General features: G+C 39.2%; 1 protein-coding gene across 1 annotated transcript; it reads right to left on the reverse strand.

Moving 5' to 3' along the window:
• Positions 1 to 1,959: 1,959 nt before the first annotated feature.
• ndufs4 (NADH:ubiquinone oxidoreductase subunit S4) lies at positions 1,960 to 20,946 on the reverse strand. The gene is made up of 5 exons (XM_073467199.1): positions 20,829 to 20,946; positions 17,907 to 17,985; positions 4,165 to 4,337; positions 3,907 to 3,980; positions 1,960 to 2,156 (listed from the first exon to the last, which is right to left on the reverse strand). Exons 1-5 carry the CDS (start codon positions 20,909 to 20,911, stop codon positions 2,053 to 2,055), a joined length of 513 nt encoding a protein of 170 aa, XP_073323300.1. The 5' UTR covers positions 20,912 to 20,946; the 3' UTR covers positions 1,960 to 2,052.
• Positions 20,947 to 22,909: the final 1,963 nt, after the last annotated feature.

The raw sequence follows: 22,909 nt of genomic DNA on the forward strand, positions 1-22,909 counted from the left end.
AACACTTGTAGCCAATGTTTGTGTCCTGACCAATCACAGCAGTTGTATCTCTGATGCCGTTTGCGTTGTAATGATGATTTTGATCAATGCCACTGCACCGCCGTTCTCATTTTACATACATCACTGTGCTTATAGGCCAAGACTGGTGGAATGCTTTCAACTTTTTATGATACAAAGTTGTGCCAAGTGCGTTTTTCCCTGCTGCTTCTCTCCGAGGGGATTTCAAAGGGGGAAAGCAACACATGCTGTCATTCATGTCCCGACGTTCAGATGGACCATTACGCTCATATCAGATCGGCTCTTTTGATGTGCCGAGGGACAGAACAAAATAAATAGCGAGCGCAAGGCTGTGAAAGATTTGCAACGCAGTGCGTTAATTAACGAAGGGCTATACCAATTAGGCGCCCATGATTAGTGTGTGAATATCAGTGCAGTCACGCAGTTTGGGACTGGGCGCAGAGTAACACCACTGTTTACTGAACACAAAGACCATAAACAAGCGCTGGCAACAAATACACTGCCAAGTGTGAATAGCTGGGCATTTCAAAGAATTTATGGCTTTTCCAAAGATCTCAGCATAGTTGATTGTTTTGTTCTCTTTGTTTCCTCAGTAGGTGCTTCATGTTGAACATAACTACAGACTAATTCTCCTGCATTAAAAATCTCCATTTTCTTCACCATTTGGAATTCAACTATAAATCTGGATATATTATGTGATGGTTTAATGTAGAGCTCCAGAAAACTTGAATCGGTATCAGCTGAGTGTCTACAGGCATCAGACACTTTAATGCTTTTAAAGATCTTTTCAAGATTATTTTTCACCAAATTTAAAACAGATTTTTGGACAAACCATCGTTTGTTTGTTTTTTTCTTATTCATGCATTTCAGTCAAGTTTAAAGGTATCTAGCATATACGTGGTCCCGTGCAGAGGTAGGTTTTATGTAGGAATATGGTTATTAGAGTGAGTTAGGTAAGTCTACATTCTGCCAACAGGTAAGTGAAAGTAAAAACTAGGATTAGAGGTAGTTTTAAAGATATGTAACATCAGGAATGTTGCCTAACCCATTTTGAAAAAAACGAATGACTTGGAGAAATGGTGGTGAAATTAGATAAACTGTTTGTGGCTATTAAGATCTCACAAGTTGAAGACTATTAAGGCTTTTATTTGCTATAAAATGAGCGATGTCATGGTATCCTGACCACTTCCTGTGTGTGTGTTGTAATCCAAGCCTTTCTGTTCTTTGTTTTGGTAGCCGGGCTGGCTGTGTGTGAGTTAAGTGCTACAAGCTGCTAAGAGTAACTTGTTGTGTATGTAATGTTACAGGCATGATAGTTTATTAACAGTTACCAATATTATGATTTTTTTTCTGCAAATGTTGTAATTGATAGATATCCTTAATTTTAGTGATAATTTGCTGCTTTTCTTTGTCGTGGCAAACTGAATAATTATTTCATTTTTTGAAGACTTCTGAAGCCATAATTAATAATCTGAAGTATTAGTTAACTGCTGCTCACGTATAATGTGGATCATTGATCTATCATTTTAAAACTTTAGGTACTTCCAGATAAATAATACCAAAGAAATCAAAATCAGATGTTAATGTTGCAGGTCTCACTGGAAATAGCAGTGACGGTAAATATTTTAAGAAAATGGTCATAAAAGACACAATAACCCTTTTTAACAAGTTTTAGTAAAAGAAGACGGTTCCAGTCGAGCGGCTCTCCAAACACTGAAACAATCCAGGTAACATGATGGAAACAAACACTCACACAGGAAGTATGTCACTGCTGTTGGCCTACAGATATATTTATCACTTTGTTTAAACAGGTTCTAATTGTAATAATATGTTCCCCTTTGTATCGCTGACTCACAGAACCAACACTTCATTAATCGAGTAGATCACATTTGGTAGTCAGTAATGAGGTGTTAGAAGAAAAAAGCGATAATGACCAAAATGTTTGGTTCACAAGTATATAATTATGCATTTATTGACGAGAATGATAAAGGGACACATTGAGGTCAAGCAGACTAACAGATGGGCGTCTTCAGTTTACTTAGCAGACCTCCTGGTCCTCTTGTCCCAGGAGAAGTTTGCTCCGTAGGATTTCACCCGGGGCTTTGAGCTCTTCTTCTCCGTGACGTCGTAGCTCCAACCTGAAAGGACAAACACGAGAATAAGTGATGAGGCCGAGAACGTCACGTATATTCACTTTGGATGAGTTCCAACCACAATGAGGTGTTTTGGAGACATCAACAGGCTGCATGTAGTCAGAACTGCACTAATCACTTTCATGGTGCAATAAACAGAGTAGGCCAGTTTCCTCTGCTTAGTTTCAACAAACTGCCAGATGGTTCAGTCCTCTGAGTGAAGGGGACTCTCTGTTAGATGGAAAAATACATCAACTACATTTCACTTTAACTCACACAGGACTGTTGTTAAAATTGTCTAATAACCGAAAGGATTCTCTTCGTATTTGATTATTTGATTTGTTATAAGTAGAGATGATCCGATGCTGTTTTTTCCTTCCCGATACCGATTCCGATACCTGGGCTTTGGGTTGTGTGCAGCCACTTTTTAAATATAACAGTTTAAAACAGTAGTGCAACAGCGACTTAAATAAATCTAAGAATAATTAATTCCCTTAAAACGTTCTCACAGAACTCGTTTGATTGCAGCACCGCTGCTTGAAGGGCAAATGTTGACGGCGATACTGTGTCCACCCAGTGTGCAGTCTCAGCAGACACGCCGGAGGTCCAACTGTCAGCAGTAAAGCCGACTGCCTGCACGTCTCTCAGCCTACATGAAATGTGTTCCCTCACTGTCTCATAAAGTTTTCCGAGAGCAGTTTCATCATGCTCTTTTGCGTGATGTGTCTTCAAATGCTTTATAACGTAGCTGGTGTTGAAATTGGCAACACTCGTGCCACCCCTCGAAATTATAGCCCAGCATACTCAACATGTCACCGTTTTACTGGTGGGTTATCCAGAGTAAAAAATTGCCAAACACCTGACATGTTGCCATCAACATCTGACTCACCTGAGATCAACTTCTTCTTCGCCGCTCTAAAAACAGTAGTTGCCAGGGGCAGCACGGCACAACCTCCTGTGTTGGCTTTTAGAGCAGCAAAGAAGAATTGGTTTCTGGTGTGTGACGTTGAGCAGAGCAAACGGAGCCGTTTCTAAATTACGTTGTCATTTTACCTTGCAATGCAAGGGAGTTGCTGGTCTACTGTTCTTGCTATAGACAGCTGTTTTCTAGAACTTAAACTAACATGATATGTATAGGCCAAAAAACTAAATATACTAACCAATTGAGGCAATGGTAGACCAGCAACTTCAAGATTTTAAGCATTTCAATAATGTATCTTTCCTGACAATAAACTGCAGCTTCTCACATTTAGAGGGTTCTTTCTCACACATTCAATGTACAGTTTATGCAAGCAATATTTCTGTAAAATAAATAAATGAACAAAAGCTTTTCATATACAATTCAGGATGCACGTGTGCTCCAGTTATACTTGACATCATACTGTATTCATGCTGTTACTGGCTCTATTTTAGAGATTTTGGCTACAAGTGCACATTGATCCAGATGAAATCGAATTACTCCTGCGCAGAACAAATCACTCTCTGATGCAGTCAGTGGTGGCAAAGCTGGCAACCACCTCACTTCAGCATCACAGGCTTCATATTGACTTAACATGACTCTTAACAGTGCTAACAATACATCTAATCATAGTTAAATGTCTTTAATGTACTTAAATTGAGTTTATTTAAATGTCTAACAGTCTGTTCATTCCATTGATGACATGTCTGTGATACTCAAGGGATGGTGTGTGTGCCTAATTGGCCATGATTAGTGGAAGAATTATGTTATGGATGATGACATCAAAAAATTCTTTACCATTTTTCTCAGCAAAAGCAATGGCGTCTTCCTTAGAGGAGAAAGACAGCAGCATGTTGGACAAGGGATCACCGCTGAAAGGCAGAAAAAGGATGTCATACAGATTGTAAAATGCTTTAATGCTTTAATTAGCAATTTTGGGATGTATTAATAAACTTGACTTTATACCAAAAACAATGTGCTAAAAGTAAAAAAAAACTAATCTGGTTTCCGTTTATGTGCTGTTGAAATGAGCAGGTTCGGCTCAGAGGTTCTTACGTGGAAGCCCAGCCCATCAGAGGGTTCTCCCAGCGCTCTCTGGTATCAAAGTCCATCTTCCACTTCTTGGTGCTGTTGGCTCCTGACTGCATGGCCGTCTTGGCGGGCACGAAGATGTGAACTTTACGTGTTTTGATGTGCTCCTCTGGGACCCCTGTTAAAGTGGTGATGTCCTGAGGGGCAAACAGAAATACAGCTCACCGAAGTGTAACTAACAGTTAACAGTTAATGAGGCCTTTTCACACCGGAGAACATCAGGAAATAAAACTGTTTTAAACCTAAATAGTGCAGCTATTCAGATCAATCCCATGTTACAAACGTATGTTATACCCGATGTGCTGTGAGTCCTTAGCCCTGCTCCTGATACAAGTAGGCAAACAACTGACTGAAGCAGTACGATGCCCTGTAAGATCTTTAAAACTACAGTGAATAATAAATATTTATAAACTGTTTATCAAGCGAATGATTCAAGTGCATCAACTTTATAAGCGACAATCTTACAGGTTTCAACTGAGCAGTCAAAGCTTCCCACTTCTACAACCATGTGTATGAAAATAAAAACCTGACATGTTTTTGGTTGCAGATCAGCCAGAAGTCTTCCGACTTTGATCTAACTCAGTAACTGATGTCTTCTTCTTTCCTTGCAGAGATTAAGAGTTCATGAAAAGATATATGCGTGTGTGTGTTTGTCAGGAAAGGTCATCTGAAAGTTAGCTTGCAGGTGTTAATAAATATAACTTGAAGCTCTGACAACGTGTTCTTAGTGTCGGAAAAATGGGATTGGGAAAATGTTCAGTGGCTATAAAAAGTACTTCAGATTGTGAAAGTCAAAAGAAGTTTTATATTCTTGTTCTAAATCTGTAGAGATTTATTTCCCCCTTTAAATATCAGGGTAAGAAAAAAAGCTCAGCTACATCTTCAGTATCAGAGAAACAATAAAACATGAAAGATTCAAAGAGCGAAGAGCACAATAAAATAAACTCTAAATTTGGATTGTGTTTTTATTGTTTTTGGGATCTGATGTTCACAATGTGGTATTTTTGTCTTTTTTGCTGTGCTGATTTTGTCTTTGCTTTCTTATTTCGTATTGTTTTCAAGAGTGTTCAGGCAACCGTGTTAATTTGCATGCAATAACTGAACAACGGCATTAGAAAAACAAAACGAGGACTCAAAGAACAAAAAAGAAAATGGAATAAAGCCATCCTCATGTTGTTATTCATACTCGTTTGCATCGAGGTGGATGAAATTAATGTCTAATACTTGAGGTGATTTATTCCAGACCATCAGAAAGTAGGCCAGTGCGGCAAGAGGAGGAGGGGCCTTTGGGTGCACTAAATGCATATTCCTGAGCAACTGGAGCTCCTTCAAGCTCCTATCAAGGATCTGGTCCAATTCTTCAGGGAATTAGCAAACAAGCAATGGGAAGTCGGCGACAAAACACAGACGAACCTCCCAGCACGCAGGCACCAGCCACCCAAGACTGAGGGCTTTCCAGAGCGCTCTCCTTTCAATACAAGAATTTTACACATTTCAATGGCCATTACAACTTCAAAGAATCAAATTTTCATCATTGTCTGTCATCTGCCAGTTGATTTGTAGAAAGGGGGTCGTTTTGCATGAACTCCACACAAAAGCCCGCCTTTCCTTTGGCAAAGGAGCTTCCAGCAGTATTTAAACCCACAAAATTACAGGTCCAACTGCTAAGCTACTGCTCGTTTCAGTGAAACATCTTTTGCCATGCTCAGAGGCAGTCTGAATTTAATCATAAACAAGATCTGCACATTGAAAAGATTGTTAAAATGAAAGGGAAAGGACGAACAAAGGGGGGGAAAAAAACTTCACAAGTGCTTGGTAATTATTTCCGGCTGCCCTATCTACTTAACCTTAACAATTCCTTCTTGTCACAGAGAGGAAGAAAACATGTTCTCTTCACCCAAAGGGGGTAACGGTGGACGGTTCATGACACAATAACACACAAGACAGTGTGAGAGAGCAGCAAAATGAGATGCCAGGGTTTTTTTGTTTTCGTCTTGGAGCCTGCAGCAGGTAATCAAAGGTGTTTAATATGTCGCTGTCTGCGGGATATATTTTTATTCTCAATGGAAAATGTTCAAAAGATCTGTACTCCAAAACTGAGAGGTAAGAAAAACTTCCTGGGAGTTTTGGAGAAAACACAAGAACCATTAAAATGCTTTGTACACAGTGAACCGTAACACATTCAGAGCTGTGAATCAAGGGGAAAAAATCATGTACAAAAGTGAGTTGAGGTAAATCAAATTTGCGATCTGAAACATTTAGCAGTTGGTCTGGTCTGTTCTGGGGGATAGATGCATGAAAATCCCTCTTCGAGACGCATTAGAAATTATACCCTCGGGATTAGCAGGCCAGACTATGGTTACGCGTATGTATGTTACATAAACCATAACTGACACATGAGGCCCATGTATGGTAAACTGGTGCAATAATTTGTCCAGATGTAGCGGACCTTAAATCACATCTTCGGCGTGGATGAGCACAAAAGGTCCTTCATGAATGAGGGAGGATGTGTCAAAACAAAAGCTCTGCCAAATCACTGAAAACACTCTGCTCATTATCTGGCATTGTTTGCAAAAATACGAGTCTAGACTTCTATGATACTTGCATGCATTACACTGAAAGCTAGTAGGGTTATCGGCATAACAGGCTCACCCACAATACCCGGATTCACAAAGGGAATGATTGTGGCTGGAATGTGGTGTGTTCCCAGGAAGACTAGAGAGGGCCATCACAAAAGGAAAACCCACACGGTGGGCACTTTTTCTTCTGCCACGTACAGGAAGCAAAATGAGAACTATCAAGTTTGACACTATTCACAGGGCCTTCACGGGGCCCTACAATACCTGGCTGGGCAGGCAGAATGCCGGGCTTAAGAAAGGGGGGAAAAAGGCTGGCAAAGTCTCCGTCACGTGAAAGCGTGTCGATATTTCTGACACCTCCAGGCTACGTGCCAAATAAAGAGCATAGGGGCTTGTCGCTGTGGGGCCACTGGGCCCACCAGAATGCTGAAAGCTGGTACCCCTAATGCTCCAGCAGAGACCTGGGATAGAGGATTTCTATAAACAAGATTCAAAGATCTTGGTATGCTTAAGCGGTAAAAACTCAAGGAAATAACAAGATTTTTAAAAGCAAGAAAAGTAAAAACAACAGTAGGAAGAATAGTATTTTCTTTGGGGGATGGGGGGGCTGAGGTGTGAAATCAAAGTCTAAACATTTGTTCCAAACTGTTCTCGGATGAATCATATTAATCGTAACGTGGGGGGGTGGGGCTGGCAGTGTTTTCCGATTGGCCGGGTACTCTCAGCATATTATTTTAGCCACCATTTTTAAAAATCTGTAGCCGCAAACCAGTTACTTTTTTTGGTTATTATTATTTGACACATCAACATGAAGATACAGAAGAAAGCATACCACACGTGGACCGACGAGCTCGAAAATGATGCGTAGAAACAGTTGTTGTTTTTTCCATTCGTCAGCCGACTGATTCGCCTAATCTTTGTGGGTCTTTAGACCGCCATTAAAACGCAGACAATGTTTTAGTTCCTTGAAAAGTAGTTCCTAGGACGGAAAGTTGGGTGGAAATGTGGCTTAAGCTGGAGTTAGATAAGATCAAAACTGCTGATGTCTGTCTGTTAAATATGAAACTATAGCCAGGAACCGGTTAGCAAAGCTTAGCATAAAGACTGCAAACAGTTGGTTTGACTTTCCCTAAAAATATCTTACTTTAAAGTTCACTAATTAACATCTTATTTGATAATCCAAACCAAAGTGTAACCAGCACAGTACTATTCCTTTAAGAGCTTTTATTTCTGTAGGTCGACTTCCAACAACATGTCAAGCTGCGTCGCTCTCATCCATGAGGTGACGTCGTTACAAATCTCTCATCAGCTCCTATTTTCAAGCAAGGGACACATCTTCGAAAGAGCCCAACACCAAGAAGAACTGAATTACTGAAAGAAACTGGAGATGTGGTTGACAGAAATCAGGAGAACACATCTTCCTCTATAACTTCACTGGACTCTTAAACTGTCCTCCAGCCACTACAGTCCCGTATCATTCAGCGCATCTTGTCAGTTTCAGATGATTTGCAGGTAAATGTCCACATTTCCTGCTGCTCAAAAGTGGTTTTCCAGTGAGAAAATATCTCTTCAGGCACCAGGTAATGCTTTTGGATGTATCAGTGAAAAAATAGTAAAGTAAGGCTACACAAATCAGATGAATGTTTTTAACCAGGGACAGTTATGATGAAAATATCAATTGCACGGGCAGATTTGAAAGGCGGTTCACACCGTGGTACTTGGAGCATCCTGGGGTTTGGCAAAATGTAGACGAGGACTTGAAAAGAGATACGTATAAGGATTTTAGCCTCTGAATACATTACTGCTCATTCACTTGGTGAACTGAGCAGCCCAGTCTTTTTCACTCATTCACTTGATACTCCCTCTGTGCTCATTTAGAAAAAAGAGGATTATTTTAAAGCTTAAATAAACCATAAAGAGGAAGTTAACATCTGTTCTTGCAATGATTCTGGACAGCTAAAACAATAGATGTGAAAATGATCGACTTTCCAATAAACCAGAAATGTGGACTGTGTTAGACATACAAAGCAGTTTTAACGAATAACCATTCATAACAAGACTTGAGCTGAAATAATTTACTGATAAACTGACGTGAACATTTGATCGTAAACTTATTTAATAACTGGCTCATTTAATTTAATTGAAGCAAAGAGACTGAACATTTACTGGTTCAAGCTTCTCTGATGTGAGGATCTGCTGCTTTTTTATCACTGGAAACTAATAAATCTTTGGGTTTTGGTCATCAAAAGATATAACAATTGACTAAAGGGCTATTTTTCTGATAGAAAAACATATTGATCTATTAATCAACGATGAAAGAAATCATTAGTTGCAGACGCGTCTTTTATTTCTAGGAAAATAGCCCAGATACAGGGTCAAACTGTCTAAACACACTGGTGGTGGCAGTCCTTATTTTAAGACTTGTTAGGGTTTACTAATGTAAACTGAGGCACAGAGTGTATTTTCCTGTTAGTGCAGCAACCAAACAAACAAACAAATAAAAAATGTCTCTGCATGACCAGCTCACACTGAACATTTCCAACGTCACTGCCACATTGTTAGGGGTAATGGTGGACACAGTGACAGCCATGACACAAGTACGGTCCAGCCTATTATAGCACGAACATCCATATGCCAAAACTGCAGCTCGGCAGCCAGAAGGGGTCATGAGGTCGGCCGAGCTGAATCATGTTGAGTCAGCATGTGGTGAAAGCCCAAACACATCACCCTTAACCCCCCACTGTCCGGCTCACACCCAGACCAAGAGCCTCACTCATCGGCCTCCGCCGGTTCCCACCTTCAGACGTCTTTGAAGTGGAGAAAGCGTGCCAATTACTGATTGGACATAGGGGGCGTCTCTAATAGAAACAAATATTATGTTGCTTGTCCATGTGTGGGAGTGGTTCAACCCTGGAGAACAAGAAGCAGCAGGCGAGAGGGTCATTGCGACTCTCACATTACACATACCTGCGAGGATCGGAAAGAGAGGACAGAGGAGGGGGTCATTTATGAAGATGTCGGATGTAGACGCGCTTGTTTGTTTGTTGGCTGGACGGCATGTAAAAGACACCTGCTGAAAGGTTTCCGTTTGTTTTTTTCGAAAGTAAAATTCTTCATGAATAACCCAAAACTATTAAAGTTATTAAGCAAAAATGATGTGCTCCTTTCTCTCTGTTTTGTGTCACTGTTACTTGAATATGTGAGTTTTGGACTGTTAGTCGGACAAAACAAGCAATATGAAGACGTCTCCTTGAACTCTGGGAACTAGTGGCATTGGTCACAATTTTAAACATTTTATTAAATTTGACAATTGTAAAAATCTGATTATATAATGTAAACAATTAATCGAAGACAAAAAATTGTCTATAGAAAAAATTTGAATTTATTAACCAATTATTTTCTTAATTTGTTGATTTATCATTCGGTCTATGGAATGTCAGCAAATACTGGCATTTGCCCATCGCAAGTTCCCGGAGCTGATGATGACATCAGAAAATGTCAAAATGATATTCATTATAATGTTTTAAATGACAAAAAAAAAGACAAACTATTAAGTCATTATCAAAGTTGCCAACGTATTCTGTTACGGCTAATGGAGTAAAACAGTAATTGTTACAGCTCTAATAAACATGTTATGTTTTTATGAAATTCAAAATGCAACACAAACAAGAGTGGCACTCAGTAGAGTGCATAACCTCCGCCAAGTCCCCTCTACTTAAATCAGGCCTCGAAAACCAACTAACCAACAGATGGACATGGGTGAAAACAGACTTGATGGAGGTAATTGTATTACAAATGATAAAGTTAGCTTTCTGTTTTTGGAGAGACAAGAACATTTTGAAAGTCACAGACTTAGTTAGGGGATACCAGATCTAGTTTGTGGAATTCAAGCAAGAGCTGCTGGCTTACAACTAATGAACAAACGGACGTGTAGACAAACAGAAGTAGCAAGCCTTTTTTATCCGCTCTGCAAACATAACACTTAGCAGCTAGACACTTCCTAAAACTACCCAGCGCTGACAGGGCTGAGGAGTCCACTTAAGAGGCTTAGTCTCTATGGAAGAGAGTGTTAATGAATGAAATACTATTTAGTGGATGATACATGATAAAGCCTCTTGTCTGGCACTCTTCAAAGACCAACATCCTCTGACCCACTACTCACAACTTGAGCCGCGAGATTTTTTTTTTTTTTGCATAAGTGCGCCATATGAGAGGGCAACCAGACAAAACAGACACTTAAGTTGTCTATGTGCGAGGGAGGGAGGGTGGGAGAGTAGGATGAGAGGGAGAGGAAGGGGGGTGGGGTGGTCAATGTGGTCTGCTCCACTGTAGGTCACTGTGTGTCTGAGGCTAGACAGGCTTAGAGAATATACACCCCTGTACTGCAGACTTAAACTGCCTGTGCTAAATATATCCTCATTGTTGGGATTGCTGGATTTTTATTGGGAATCTGTGTCTTCGTGCTGATTTTTTTCCAGTTTCAAAATGTGAAAGCAAATACCTGTTTGAGGTCACGGTGGTTGAGGGTCCTCTAGCTAACGACACTCTCAGTCACACATTAAATTTTGCGGAAATTGAGTTCTCGAGTGTCACAAAGCAAACTGGCGTGTCCAATTTTTTAGAGCTGAGGATGATCTTGTGTTAACCAGCTTCCTTTGAGTGACCTCTGTATCAGGATGTTTTCTGATAGCTCTGGAAGATAAGTCTTGACTGACTGAGTCAGGAACTTTCAATCTGATTTCAGTTTGGGGCTTTCAAAACAAGCAACAACCTGCCTTTACACTCAACTACTCAACCGCAATCAAACCGAACATCTTTTGACCAGATGTGACGTTACTTGCCAAGCGAGCTCTGCGCTCTAAATTCGCAAGAAAAGATTTCGAATTAGCAAACTCAACATGCCAAGCATCAAATGGTCCTACCAATTTCACACTCTCTTCCTCTCCCAGTCTTCCTCCCTCCTTCCCCCTCAATTCCCCACACTCTAATAACTGTCCTCCTCTGTCTCGTAAAACCCTAGTGCCTTTAGAGAACTCTATAACAAGGCTTCACAAGCGCTTTAAGATTATGGTGTTGTCTTTATGTGGAGAGAGGGAGCACACTTGGCCCCTGCTGTAGGAGGGACAGACGCTCACACACTTAGCCATACGTGGGAGATATTGTATTATCGCATATTGAGGCAGCTGCTGTGGTTTTAACCGCAGTTGTTTCCGCAGAGGGTTAGAGAGTAAAGCAAACCCGACTCTAATTGAGGGAGGTCGCAGACATTCCGTGTAAAGCTGTGTATCACTGGCCGACCAGCCGGACCCTGGGAGCTGCCCAGCATGCTTAATCAAACAGTAATTACAAACAAAAGCAGGTCGGCATGGCCACTCCAGAGAACACTGAAGCTCCATCACGCAGGTCTATTGGTTTGGCATTATTTCTGAAATTCAGACAATGCCGTCAAAGTCTTCGTCATAAAGAGCTAAAACTTTTTTCAGGTTTTTCTTTTGAGTTAAGAGGGGAATATGAGGTAAAAGAATAAACAGTCGGGATTCGCAGTTGGGCTGCAACAAACTGTTTTCACTATTTAATAAGCAGATTAGCGTCTTCATCAAAGGATGCCAATCGTAATTTCCTAAAGCCCTGTGACATCATTATAGTGTGTTATTTGTTAGTGTGTTTTGTTTAGAAGCATGAACTGGCAAAGTTTGGCATTTTTGCTCGAAAACTAAATCCAACATGACATTTTTGGCAAATTTGTTTGTAAACACATCTATCAGATACAGATTAAGATCATCATTCATTAAGAGTTGTTTTTTTGTCCACTTGGCAAATACAAATCCAATATTCAGTCTTCTTTAGCACTGACTACTAAGGGTAATGTTTGACTCTTTAGGCGCTAATTACTGCACTGTCTAACTTTAGATAGTTAAGCTAACTTTATCTGTCCTCCATTTACTACTGGACACTTGTACCATGGGATTTCCACTGGCATAAGTTGTGGAAGGGACCAATATAATCACTCAATTACGTCCTGTTTTTTCCTGTTGCCCCGTGTTGAGGTTCTGAGCGAGCTGAGCAGTCACTTGCAGTCAGACAGAATCAAAGAAATCAGCAGTCTTGAATAAACTACTGTGTAGCTTGCAGACCATAAGTGGTGCCGGAAAGAAACAGCCAACTGTGGCGAAAAAGTTGAAGCAGAATCATCTTTTGGAGATACTCGATATCATGCTGCAGTGGTCAGTCACGTGTAACGTAATGTTTCATGAGCGTTCACTTAATTTGACCTTGTGCGCCAGTTTAAAACACTTTTTTCATCAGTCAATATGGACCAGCATACTAAATTACAGATAGTCCTTTGTCGAGGCAGAGTAGGACAGGACAGTTGGTGTGTGTTAGTAGTGTGGTTAAATGCCACAGGGGGAACACAATGGACATCTCTTTGTGTAACATGTGTTTTACTTGTATTCACTCAGTTTGGGCTGGTGCATCAGTTTGAAACCCACTCTAATGAATGGCAGTCGTAGGAACAGCAACATTGCAGCTTATCGTTTAATGGCGGTTGGTAAACTGCTTTTAGGTGCATTTTTGCCACCTTCTGGATTGGTGGGGGTAACGGTTCGCAACATTGCGTCACACAAACAGGCCATGCAATGACACTCCCACACCGCCACACAACCCTAATTGCAGCAACGCCTGATTTGGTCTGAATTGAAGCTTAAAAGGTCAGATTCTCTCTGACCTGATTGGTTTGTTTTGCCACCTGCAGCCATTTCTCAAACAAAGCATGTCTGCTTGTTGTAATATTACAGAGAAGAATGAAGAGCAAACACTTGGCGTCACTGACCAACACTGTGTATGCAAAGCGAGTGTGTGGTTTAGCAAATGACTGAGAGAGGACAGCAGAAAAAGTAACAGTGAATGCAAGTGGAGCTGGAGGGAAAGGTTGGCAGTTAGCTGTCAGTCTGGCAGTAAATGTATGTTATATGTTAAAGTGTGTCAGTGAACAAACGCAGCTTCTCAAGACTAAGAAAAGTCTTGTCTGTTGTTTCCTAACTGCTGGAAAAGTTAAAGGGATTACCTCGGAAGCCCCAGTAACAACCATGCCTTCATTTAAGAATAGGGATAGGAATTGATAAGATTTCATTGATACCAATATTCCTTTATCTGCTTATCGGGTTGATTCTTATTGAGGCATTGGAGGCATATTATTCCGATGGATTGAACAATTTGGAACAAGTTCTTATCGGTTCTCGTTCTTAATTCCCATCTTTAAGCGTTGTGTCGGCTGTGGAAATTCAAAACAGATCTAGGGTTATCTAGGTACACGTAAGTACAAGTTTTAGGGTACTATACCAAAACGTTTTGGTTGAAACGCAGCTTTAGTGGCTTTTTGTAGTCTTTTTATAATAACAATTGTTCAAAACTTTTTGCCTCTTTTATAACTAATCAAGTATCAATGCAGTTTCCCCATTATTTTTCTGTCTGCAGCCTTCAGTAAAATTGTTCACAAATGCGATTAAAAATCCTCTTTACTGGATGAGTTCATATATTTGACCTACAGGAGATTCTCGCCCTTCATCGCCTAAATTTACCTGTAATGGAGACGGCCAAACAAACTGCAGAGACGGAAGTTTCCTGCAAGGTTTGCATTTTTTGGACAGACGAGAACGAAGGACAAGGTAATGAGTGTCACACAAATATTCTGACGGAGTTTTTGGAGCGCATTCGAAAAATATCATTTGCACCAGCCAAAATGCAACCTCATCTAAACGAGGTTATTCAGAAATGTTCACTACAGAAAAACCGGCACACCACTCTCTCCTCAGGCTGCTCAAGAGAAAGAGAGACAGCGTGCGAACCCCACATAACCCCTCAGTGGATCGAGACCTTTGTTTGATTGGTCAAACCAGAAAGCAATTCACACTTATTGACAGCCTGATGAATGACTAGCGTGCTGACATACGCTGAATGCCCAAAAGGGAGAGTGCTCTCATTGCCCTCTTCCATGTGAGACGGAGACCACTGTACTGTAAACAGCTGAGGGCCTCTCTTTTTGGCCTGTCTGGGTGAGCATTAGAGTACTTCCCGCCGTCGCCAGCAACAGCATGCCACAAAGGAACCTCTGTGGCCGACAACACTGAAGTGGCCACTGTCTTTTTCGTGAGTCTCAGGGTGTCTCACAAACTTTTTTCCATGCAAGCTTCTTTTCTTTCACCCCCTCCCCATTTTTTAGAGGCCCTTTTTTTCCTCTCCTCTGCTGTTCCTCTCAGTGGCCCCTACTGAGAGGACAGAGACAGACACTCCGCCCAGCCAAAGGTTTGTCTGCCAGTATGGTCAGCTTTGCTCTGGAACAAAAGCGCACTGACGCTGCCCACACACAGCAAAAACCCCCCCAAACGAGTCTACAACAGACTCCCACATTCTCCCTAAACTCCCTCTTTCTCCGTTATCTCCTATCTCCTTCGTCTTTTAATGACAAAGTGTTCACTTCAAAAGACCCTTCTTTGTTTTGTACAGTTGGTACATTTCTAACCTTCATCACTTCAAATGATTATTGCTGTTTAGGCTGTGCTTTAGAACTTAATGAAAAGGAAGCAACAAAGAACCTGTCCGATGAAATATGAAGCTAAATACAGCTGTACCACATATTAAAGGTCATTCTAAACAATGACTTCATAGTCACCCAATGACCTGTGAACTAAATTTAATTACATATTTTTAACTGAAACTTGCTCTTCAAGTGCTTTTGGAAATATGCTGTGTGCCCAAGCTACACAAGTTAACATGTGTACGACTGTTCACAGAAAATCATGAAACAAAGCCATGGAAGTAGTCTACAACCGCTAGGTAAACAGAGAAAAATACAGGATTAAAGCTTGCTTGTTTTGTCTGAACAATAGTCAAAAATCTAAAAGATATTCAGTTTACAATCATGTAAAACGGAGAAAAATTGCAAATCATCACAATGGAAGACCAGGAACAAGTGGAAGTTTGGCATTTTTGCGTAAATATTGACTGAAGAGAATGTTTTTTGTTTGTTTTTTTAAATCAAAGAAGTAAATTCATTTTCTGTTAATCTACAAATTGGTTTATCGAGTAATCATCATCAAGAATGACAAAGACTTCAGACAGAGAAGTATCGCAGAAGCAGCAGAAGGTCAAAATAGCCTCTCTTAGTAAGTAGTAAAATGGTTTCGACTATTAAACGTTTGACTATTTGTCAGTGTTTTGGGTGAACATATTGATTATAGTATCTAGGTTACTTGAGTGTAAACATGGTACCTAATTTCCTGTGTAACCTGCTTTCTTGTGTGTATGTGTATATACTGATTCAAATTTCACAAGCGAAATCACAGTGAGGAACAAATGCACACTGTTTATTTACCCTTTGTCCTCATGTACCAAGTATAAAAATGGTAACCCTTATCATAGCATTGTAATTCTCATTTTAGCATCAGCATTCAATAAACAAGTCACATAAAATAGAAAAAATCAAAAAGTGAGGACACCAGACGCCTGTAGCCCATTCACCATCACTGCTTAAGGATAGTAGCTTGAGGCTAAATTAACGTGAATGCGCTCCTGAACCTCTGATATAACTATCAGTTGAGTTGCATTGTGGGTAATGTAGGCAGCAGGTTTTGACAAGGAAGAATAACGTGTAGAATAACGAAGACAATTTCTGGTTCTGCTGCATCGTTGGTTCTTTTTGATGTTGTTTTTTTATCCTGTATCCGGCAATATTATAGGAGAGCAATATGCTCTCTGTTGGGTGTTGTTAAAGTCACCAACTAATAGATAAGAGCACCAAATGTAAGGTCAAGTTAACAAAAGTAAGCTGCCTCAAGGACAATGGAGGACCAGTCTGTGGGATCTAATGAAAAAGTTTTATAAGAGAAAACATAGTTGGATAAAACCTGTTAAAATATACAAAATGTTTAATGTCAGTAGTCGCAATGCAACTAAGGGCTACACAATTAATCAAAATCGCAATATGGCTCGGTGTAATATCCAAATCACAGAAAGCAGACGTTTTGATCAATGTCAAATGTGTGATAAAACAGCATTATAATGAAGTACTGTAGAGCTGCACAGACACAGATGCCCTGGCCTAAGAAAACATGTCTGTGTGGTAGAGACCCAACAAATGTCCCATCACCATCATTATAGTAGATTTCTCAGTGAAAATGAAAATTGTAATGCAAAAATAATCGTGACTCATATCGCAATGTGATTTTTTTTAAACCATATTGTGAAGCCCTAATACAAATGAGCCTGCAGTTGTTGATACTAAAGAAGGAGCCATCAAGCGTTCAAGTGTCATTGTTTCACGCTTCAGAAAAAGCGATATATATACACTGTAATGTTACTGTAAATGGAAACTGTTAGTATTCAGTCACTGGGAACAACACAATTGTTGGAGCTTGTTGGAGCTGGATAGGGCTGGTTTAAAATAATTGGTTTTCTGATTCAAATCAATCTTCATTTGAATGAATTCAAGTCATAAAATCCCAAAAGATATATATGATATATGCCTTTTCCTGTGGATGCATGAAAGGCAGCGAAAAAAAATTGACAACTGAAATATTCCTAACCGAATCAATTTTGAATTGAATCAACTCAAATCAGAAATCAAATCGGTAAATTTTATCTGGAAATCAGTGGCCATAACCAACTCTAGAGCTGGAAAAGTGTAGATGGCCTAAACTGTTTAATTGTTGTTGATGCTTTAAAGAATAATAATACAATGTAACTGTTAGTTTTGGCCAGTGGAGACCCCAAATTATGATGAATTATAATCTAAATTAAAGCTGAGCTGAGTGGCATCAAACATTGTCATCATAAATCAAGTTTTCACTTAAACTCCATTGATTAAACCAAACAGTAGTAACTTTTTTAATTGGTTTTCATCAAAAGTTGAAAAGAGTGCAAAGAGAGGATTAATGGGGGCCGTGATCACACACAGAAGTACTCACACATTTGCCATTACCATCATATTGCTACAAAAGCCCACTGTCTACTACAAACTCGTGTTGGCAGTGGATGCAGAGTTTTTTAACAATTTTTCCAGGCAAGTAATTGGAAGACAGTAGATCAGACAAACACAGTGTGTCACGTTGACCACGGAGGGATTCTTACCAATTTCTCATCAACTGTAATAAGTTGCGTGTCTTGTCCTGGTTTCTCTGCCAGCCTCAACGTTGATGTGCTTGTAGACCTGAAAACCATTAGATCGACATTACACGCAAAGCACAACCCGCCAAAGGCAGACAAGCAACAAAGAGGTAAATTACGCAAACACGTTACACTCTGCAAACACTGACTATCTTGGAGGAAGCGGTGGGGTGAGGATACAGTGAAAAGGAAGAGACAAGGAGGGAATCCCCCCCGCCACCTATTAGTTCTGTCTGGTGCATCTCTGGCAGACTCTCGCTCTCATCCTAATGACAGGACGTGCTTAATGTTGGCTGTGGTCAACTGACAGGCGAGGACTGTGCAGCTCTTTGTGAATGTGCAGCCGTGTCCTGTCACAAAACGGCAATGTGCCATCATGGTTGAGCCAGCAAAGGGCTATTCCAGATAATCACATTCTAGACTGTACCCAGATAATCTGAGTTTTACATTTATTTGAATAATATGGTTTTTCCTCTAAAATGTCTCATATTTCAGTTAAACGACTGATAAGAGAAACATGAACAGTATTGTGATTATGGTGTAATTGCACAACACGGATGAAAAAAGTTCTGACCATTAAGTCGTTGCTTAGTAGAAACCCAGTAGACAGCGCTCACTCACTCACTCACTCACAGAAAAATGTATAATAGATGCTGTTGGAGCTGATGAAAGTTGGATGACCGACAGTTAATTTCTCTGGTGAAATGATTGCTTCATGACTGATTGGTCAATAGATTGAAAATGAATAGATTCCACTCCTGATAACTGATTTAGTTTTAGTCTTTTGACAAGTAAAAATGGCAAATATTTAAATTTGTTGGCTTTAGCTGCAGAAATGAGAAAGACTGTCTATTTTTAAATTAAATGCTTGGAGCTTTTATCTGCCGATCAGATGAAGAACATCATTTTACAAGTTCACTTATAATATTTGACAAGGAAAACATGTATGAATTGATTGATCAGTCAGTAATAAAAATATTTTTAGGTCAATCTCTAAAGAAATGTTCTTTCAAAAGCCAACTTTGTTAGCCAATAAACTGTCTTAGCAATCAAAGGCAGCCATTTCTTATCATCTTTATCTTTATTAATGCATGTTTAGTCCATAAAATGTATTCCTTACTTGACAATTTAATATTCACGTGGACAACAGCATGTATCTTTTGGCTAAGCAATGCAATCAAACCTGTCATATGTTATTTAATGACCTTATCTTGTGCATGATAAGGCCAATGTCTAATTATACAAGCTGAGAAGGACAACACTTGTATTGTGTAAAGAGAATATCTCACACTCTTTCATTCTGTAAGACAAAACAAAATCTAAACCTGCCCTGCCTTAATATTCACTATTTCAGTAGCCTCTGTAATGTACATAGAGCCAGTTTTGGATAACATTTATTTATTTTTTTATTTTTTCATAATGTAATAAACTTTTAAAGGGACAATTCAACAGTGGGGCAATATCACTGCATGAAGAGCAGCGTCTCCTGCAGGCTTATGAATAAACCCATGAAGATAAATCATGTCAGCAGATAGTATATCATCATGTGATATCCAACTGATGTCTGCTAGACCACATGCTTAGTTAGAGCTGACAGATACTGACAAAATAAAATACTGTGATATGCTTGAGTCAGTACCTCAATTAAATATGGAAATTTTGTGGCTACTGTTATTGCTTTTGGTGTTTTTTATATTATATATTTATCAGACTATTTAGGTGGATTTCATATAAAAAATTATAAGCAATGTTGAGATGATAACCAAGTAACTATGCACATACTGATCATTTCATAGAGCTTGTAAAATGTGCCATATGAGACTGGAAAATCACCATTTACTGTTATTCTGCTCTTACTGGCAGGAAAATAGCACATTGCTGAATCAAAGTATTCGTCAGCCAAAGTCACAGACAGTTTCTATCAAATTTTACAGAGTGCATCTTCCAGCTCAAAGCCGACCTTGGAAAATGCAATTTCCTATTTTGTGCCATATATTTAAAAGCAAAATCTCTTCATGTCACCAACTCACTTACTGCAGCATATTTCTGGGTGCTCCCTAATTATTAGCTAATGTGTTCAAATGTAACTTCAAGAAATCTTAAGCACATCTTGCAGCAGCATTATTCGTGCAGTTGTATGCAGCTCACTTAACGAGTTTGATATATTATTTTTAAGTGCACACTGTATACACAATTTTAATACAAAAAGATAATGGAGAAGAGTATGTAATATAAGTTTATCTCACGATGCAGAGGGGTGTTTGTCACAGCAAATGATGCAATGAGTCTGAACATAATAACGTTGCCTGTGATGTGTTATCTTGACATAAGTGTTAGCTTACTTGCAGGCACCAGTAAGAGTTGACTGTAAGGCTAGCTGTGGTGAGTCAGTAAGTGATAATGACCTTTCCAGTAAGGTCTGTTTTTAAATAAAGTTCCCGTCTCGCAGAATATTAGTAATGGTATGCAGCACATGTTCTCTGAAGCACTGAGCAACCTTTAATTGCGTTAGCTCTTAAACTGATTTCTAGCTAGACTTGTTAGATTTAAGAGTTAGCTAATTAGCTGGCTAGCCGAGTGCTGTAAGGACACGGCATAACATTAACATTAGCAACCAGCCTGGACAGATAAAAACTAAGTGCACAAACAAGTACGCAGTTAAGTGCGTTAACTCACACACTGTTTCCAGTAAACTGCGAAAACCTTTAACACGCTTCATTTACGTGCTTATTGCTTTCACGGTGGCTAGCTTACTAGCCTGTGACATGCCAGGCATACGGCCTCGTTGCTTCGGCTTAAGTCGACTTGGAGTTAAATATTTCAAACAAAATGACTCACAGTATCACGCTCGAGTATAAAACTAATAAACAATTAATGCGGAATTACCTGATAGGATTCAGGGCCAATTTAGAAGCTGCATTGATAACAGACAAACGTCCCAAGCCGAGAAGTGACATTGAGGACGCCATGATTGTTGTCAACAATGACGTACGGCAACCGTGAAGAGACAAACAGTACGAGCTGCTGACGGAGACAGCTGCTGGCAAAGAGACGGAGGAGGACTGATGCCAGCTACTAAATTTACTACAGGGATTCGTTACATACAGAGACAAGTCCAGACATATCTAGCGTCTATTTACGCCGCTGATGGTTGTTTCATATCATAAATAACGACGCTGATGGTGATAATGGAAAGAAACTCAGCTCATCCAAGGGAACTTCGCCTTTGCCTTTGGCGTCAAGTAATTGCTTCACACTCCAAGAAGCTTTTAAACGATGAATATTTCTCTTCTCTTTTCCTTTCAGCCATTTTTACTTGATATAATTATCAGTATAAAATGTACTATGTAGCTATCGTAATCAAGTTTGGCTTAACTTGATTTTTTTTTAGCTGAAAATGAGCTTTCCAATATTGGTATGCCTGTTTATATGGTGACTTTAATCAATCTAAAGGGATATTCCGTCGAAGGTAGCAACAGGTTTTTGTGTGTTTTTAATGCATATTCACAGTTTATAGAGTGACTGTGGGGCTAAACAATATTATTTACACGTTTTACAGTACATGTAAGTTTATTTCTCTATTGAATCAGAGAAATCAATACTGTACCAGAGCTGTCTTTTATCTAATTTTCTATCATGATAGTAAAGTTTCTGGCAAATCAGTTCAGAAACTGTTAATGGATAAAATCACCAAACCAATACAAATGGTGCAAAAATCATATAAAAATCAAGCACTAATTTAGCAGAATACCCCCAGAGGGATAAAAGGATTGATTCCACAGTATGAACACATTTGTAAAAATGTCTGATGGCAGATTAATGTATCTCATCTCACAGTGGACGATGTATCATCACATTGCCCAACCCTAAACTGTATGTAGGTCTAAAAATAAGATTCAGGTCTGACACATCTGACATTGAATACGTCTAACTACGATTTATTTACAAATCAATAATACAGCCGAGTCAGAAAAAGTATAAGGAAAAAAACTTTTATTGTTTCACTCTTCATATCTGTACAAATACCATCAAACTTTGTATGTACATATGACATTTACATAAAAAATACAAAACTATATATTCATAACAGAATTTTGTATTTCTCTTGTGACGCTTTAAAATAAAAATGTATTCTGAAAAAAAAGAGAACAAAAAGAAACAAAGTGATGAAGTCTGATATAGTGTCGAGTACTGCTATACGTTAGTCCTATTTTAGCTCTGCGAGAGCAATATGGAGCACATTGGCAAGAAGACAGCACACAAATGTTAATAAATGGCACATTGTTTCCAAAAAATAATCAAGTATCGTCCAAAACTTACCTCTGCTCTAATGTGGTGAGAAATATCATAAAATAAATGCTATTGAATGATGTCTAGAGTTGTCGTCTCCATATGGAATCAAATCTAAAGGGCTAATGACCAAAAAAATATAAGAAAAGAAAAACAAATGGCTCTTTTTTTCTCTTCCATTTCATCACTGCTGTGTTGCGACCTTTACAATGCTCTTTTGCAAATACCATTGAGAGAATCCCTTTGGTCAGTTATTATGAGTTGTAAACAAACCAGAAACACTTCTGTACATAAAATGATTGATATATTCCCAATAAATAAACACACAGCCTAAACATGCATTTACGTATGTGTGACATAAACATCTGTGATAGAGATTTGACAGAAACAAGCAGATTTTTACAGCTCAGGGAATGCAATTTACAGCTTGTAGAGGACTTATACTTACACGGTAACATGACAAATAAATAACACTGCTTCTCTTTGGACAAATATATTTCTTCATGATAAAAAAAAAAGAAAGTAAAAGGGACAACAACAACAACAAAAAGGGGAGAAATGAGTGGTAACACAATATATCATGGTAGATAGTAAGCCTGACATTGTAAATGTATAAATTATAAAACACAAAAAAGTATAAATAAACATCTAGCAGACTGAACTATATGTATACTTCC

Source organism: Pagrus major, chromosome 5 (assembly GCF_040436345.1).
Source record: "Pagrus major chromosome 5, Pma_NU_1.0".
Classification (NCBI taxonomy): Eukaryota; Metazoa; Chordata; class Actinopteri; order Spariformes; family Sparidae; genus Pagrus; species Pagrus major.